Raw genomic sequence first — 5,065 nt, 5'->3', positions numbered from 1 at the left:
CAAATCAGTATAATATGATGCATAATTTAGGCCTAATCACTCGGTTCTTTTGCATCTAATTAGGATGGGGCATTATGGGGCCCTTCTGTGCTGGGATCAAAAGAATTGTTATGTGAAACTGAAATCCACACCTACAATGGGCCAATTGGGCTGAGCTTATTGCTTCAAAAATATTAAATCTTTTTTTTTATGTGAGTAAGAGAGTACTGTCACAAAAGTAATCATTATTTTTCAAAAAAAATTGATTTTCTAGAGGAAAGGTAGTTTTTTTTATGGGAGGGGGTTACTTCCCTTGAACATCTAACACCTGATATTTAAGATATATTTGAAATTTTGTAGTATCAAACGATTTCGTAATATGTTGTAAAAATACTTTTTAATTAAAATAATTTTTTTATATATATTTTTACAATAACACATCAAAATTATATTAAAAAAAAAACTAAAAGAACATCAAATTACTTTCTTTCTTTTTTTTTCAAAAAACAAACATTCCCTGAGTATTCTTTCATGGATGGATTGATTGGTGTTATCCGAGCAGATCCCTTGAAATATGACGGAGTCTACAATAACCACAATCATGAAATGGAATTTTCATCTTCGCGCGGTGCAAATCGCATTCTCTCTAAATTATTTATTGAGTGGATTTATACTTTTTATATCGTTTTGATGTGCTGATGTTAAAGAAAAAACATCATTGACATGCATTTCAGCACGAAAAATTATTAGAAAAGCAACGATTGTTCCACTCTCACTAAAAACAAAACGCACCTCAAAATGTATAGCTTGCACATTCACCATTTTTGTTCTTAACAATGTTCAGAAAGTGCATGGTTTGATCTCGGAGACTGCAAATAACACAAACCTATTCTTGTTTCATTCATGGTGGACATGTACAATGGTTTGAGGTTTCGTGTTTTTGTCTCAACACTAGCTGAATCCCCAAAAAAAAAAAAAAGGTAATCCAATTTCTGTGAAAACAGTAACATCACTACTGATCATTCTCTAAATGCGATAAAAACGGTGAGATTACATTTACAGGTGTTAAAGAGCTAAAGCTATCGAGTTTTCAACTCCAGGCAGAAGAAGTTGCCATGTCTCTATGTCGCCACCGAAGGTAAAGAGCCCAGTCCCTCTCCTGAACACTATAGTTCCTGTCATATTCCTTTAGCAAATCTCTAACGGCAGTAGTCACTGAAGAACTCATCGGGTACTGATTGAATCCTGCCATTGTAAATCGAGACCTCCACTTTGCAAGAAGTTCATGCCGTTCAACCCTCTCAGCTTCCTCGCAGGCAATCATATTGACAATGTCACGAGCCACACAGTGCTGCTCTGCGTTAATCCTCTGCTTGTCATCCTTGGGGCGACCAACATCAATTGATTCAAACATAGCTGTATAATAATCTAGAGTCTCAATGAACCTTGGAAAGAATGGTTTGGTGTTGGTGTTGGATTCTTGCTCGATGAGGGTCACAATCCTTGGTGACAAACTCTTCACCATCCTTATCAATCTATCTCTGTGATTCCAAGTGGTCACACTCTCATCTGGCATATGGTGCAACACATAAGGAAAATTCACAACCACAGCTTCCCCAGGTTGGACCCTGAGATGTTCCAGCTGAACCTCACAACCATCCATGGCAACATCATGGAACTCAAATGGCACATTGCATTCCTCGGCAACTTTTGACAGCCTTTGACCCACAATATCAAGTCCTCCACCACGAGCATGAGCAGATTGAGAATCATCAACACCAGTTATGCGGATTACTGGGGGCCCACCTGGCCGACAAGCAAGCATCTGCATTAGAACACTCCACTGACTTCCCTGTGCAATCTGGAAGTCGATGATATGAATTCTGGGTTCGTATTCCACAGCTTCTCGAATGACAACATTAGCTGATGTGTATGCAAACTTCCAATATGGGCAGATCTGATAGAGAATACCCATGTAAGTCATCAGATCTGAGCTAATTGGTGCTTCACACTTCAAGGCTCTGTAGATTTTACTTCCTGAGAGTTCCAACCTTGCCCTAAGGCCTTCCAACATATAAGCACCCAACCGCTGGATCGGCTCTCCAGAGACTGACACCATTTGGTCCAAGACATGCATTAGACCTGCTGCTCTTTGTATATCAGCATTTGATACTGCATCAGCGCAGGCAAGAAGCACATGCTTAAGGTCTAACCTAGGGATCACTTCCATCATTTGATTCCAGTCCCAACTTGCAGATGATTCTGCTTGGTATCCTCCACTCACAAAGCAAAAACTCCCACTGTCAGTAATATCAGACTCAGGCCCGAGCAAAGAAATTTCCAACTCCCTTAATTTCTGCCTCAATATATTGTCCTCGTCAGCAGAGGATGATCCACTCAATGGAGATCCATATAGAGTGTCTGGGGAATGATGAGGATCAGAAATGCATGAATGGGAACCCTGGGGTGAAAAGGGGCTTCTGTTGGATGAGATGCTGGCAGCAGGAGAATCATAGTTAACGGAACCAGCAGTTGCTGAAGATGATTCCAAGGTAAAGAATTCACCTTGATCTGTCTGAAAGGAAATTGCAGCTCCTTGGCTGCCACCATCTGAATACATATTGTTGTCTAAAATTTGGATATGAGATAAACCATATGGATCGATCTCTTGCACTGGCTGGTGGTAAAACCTGTGGATACCAGCTGCTCGGTGTTTCTGAGAGGTTTGCATCAAGAATGGCTCACTGATTGGCTTAGCTCAGACAAGAGAATGCATATGTGATAACTAGCCTTTTCTATTAGAATCATCACCTTCACTGGCCAAATCAATGACTTTTAGAATGCTACATGCTATAATCACTAAAAAATGATAAATAGTGAGGCAGCCGACAAGTCTCTGATTCAATTCACTCGTCACCACAAAATTTAAGTTGTGAAAAATAGCTCTGTTATCCTCAGCAATGCATTAAAGGATCACCGAAATCTGTTAAAAGGAAGGACAGACAGTAAGATTATACATAATCAACGAAAATTGGCGTTGGAAAAGCTATTTGAAAAAGAAACAGACAAGGGAGAGCAAGTGATAACACAATAGGTAGAAAGACCATCCAAGAAAATAATGAAGGGACCAAATTAACCTAGTATTATGGTACAATTTATTGGCTAATTTAACAGTAGAATGTTCCACTAGAAAAATCATAGACTTGGCAACAAGGCAGCCTGTATAAGCAGGTAAATGAAAGAAGTGAAAACGTCTTGACTTGGATCGGGGCTGGTAGTCAAGGGTCATTGCATCTCTGGGATGCAAAGAGCCAGGCCAAATCTCTAGGATGTAAAGAGCCAGGCCAAGGCTTTGCTCTCATACCCTGATGGCCTGATCATCTACTTCTAATAAAAATAATTGAATTAGATCATCAGTACGGGAAAATTAATTCCCTGTACCTTTTTTTCTTCCTTTAGACTGCTCAAGTAGCTGGAAACAAATTCGCTAAGAAATTTCTAAAAGATACAAAAATAAATGAACATAGAGTCAGTCAATCCGCTAGGAGATGAATGAGCAAGAACCAGATTTAACAAGGATAGATCATTGACAGTAATTTCATTGGTGGAAACAGCAAAGGGAAAAGATTTCAAGAAGCATCTCTGTGGAAAACATTACATTTTTGTTTCAAAATAAACTTCAGCTTTTGGTTTCGTCCCCAAGAAAAAAAAAAGAAAAAAAAAAGGACAATTCAACAATCAATTTTTAAAAAGCTTTTTGTTCAAACTCAATAGAAGAAGAAAAATGGAACAAGATTTGAGAGCAAATACAAGGTCTACCATTTAGAGGGAGGACTTGTGAATCCGTTCTCCCCAACCCAGTTTCCGATATCAATCAAACTATGCTCTTGAAACCCACTATTGCAGACTAATTTAAAAGCAGCAACGAAGAAATAAAGTAAACTTGCAAGAATACATTGAGTTTTGCAGAAGCATAGAGCAACTTCATTTAGATCCAGAAGAAAATGCAAACTGGTCTACAAGAACATACTTCTCTGGGTCGGAAAAATAAATAAATGAAGAGGAAAAATTATATTCCATAATGATGATTGATCATCATCAACCATTAAAAGTGACCACCACTAGAATCAGAAGCTATATCATCAACCAGAAAAACATATTCCATTATCTTACCTAGAATTTACACTATTACTTTTGGTACTAATTCAACTCACTCAACGGAAGCAACAAAAGCAACCAGGTCTAAGAGGAAGAAAAGGCACTTAAAGGCCAAAGAGTGCTTGTAGTGGACAAACCGACATGCAAACAAGAAAGAAAATGGAATAAAGGGAATAAAAGAAATTCATTCCCAGATGCTGAAGCATATAATCTATGTTACACAAACCAAAAATAAAATAAAAAATAAAACTTGCAAAATTCATTAGCCATTAAATTTCCTGTAACAGAAAACAGCCTAAATCCTGCCTGGAACAAATCTGATTAATCTTTCAACGATGCTAACACTAATTTTCAAGCACAATTAAGCAATCAACATCCAAAACATGCCTTTTCCACTCCTTAAACAGCTAAAATCCATGATAATTAATTCATACCTATAAATAGCTAGAACTTTAAAGGGATGTGTACAGCTATACTACAAGAACTAAATTTTCAATCCCCCCCCCCCCCCGTAAAGATGCTAAATTTCAATTCAAACAAGAAAAGAAAACTCAGTTCCATGAATTCTAACACCAAACCATATCCTTAAACTCATAAAATCTCCAAGAGACATGAACTTGGACCTCAAACTCAGGCCAAAACCTTAGTCAATCAAACACTCAGACCACCCAGAGAAAAAAAGCAAGGCTCAATTTCAGACAAAACCCATCTAGAAAATCATACTTAATTGTTAAATTTAATGAAGAGATGATGAGTTACTTTGCATACCTTAAACTCTCCAAAGCTTTCTCAGGTTTTCAGTTTGTGGATGTTCTTTCTTGTACAGCTAACATACAGCAGCAACCATCGTGTCAAAAATGATGACATCCATTGGTCCTTTTATGGTCCGAACTAGACAACGAATGCCCCTCAAGTTTCACTTATCTAC

General features: G+C 38.0%; 1 protein-coding gene across 1 annotated transcript; it reads right to left on the bottom strand.

Moving 5' to 3' along the window:
- Window positions 1-855: 855 nt before the first annotated feature.
- LOC118044527 (scarecrow-like protein 13) lies at window positions 856-5,065 on the bottom strand. Its single transcript, XM_035052848.2, has 2 exons — window positions 4,906-5,065; window positions 856-2,962 (listed from the first exon to the last, which is right to left on the bottom strand). The coding sequence occupies exon 2, from the start codon at window positions 2,708-2,710 to the stop codon at window positions 1,070-1,072; it is 1,641 nt and encodes a 546-aa protein (XP_034908739.1). The 5' UTR covers window positions 2,711-2,962; window positions 4,906-5,065; the 3' UTR covers window positions 856-1,069.

The sequence above is a fragment of the Populus alba genome, chromosome 16 (assembly GCF_005239225.2).
Source record: "Populus alba chromosome 16, ASM523922v2, whole genome shotgun sequence".
In the NCBI taxonomy this organism is placed as follows: domain Eukaryota; kingdom Viridiplantae; phylum Streptophyta; class Magnoliopsida; order Malpighiales; family Salicaceae; genus Populus; species Populus alba.
Note: the sequence above shows the minus strand (reverse complement) of the source record. Positions and strands in the feature narration are given on the sequence as shown.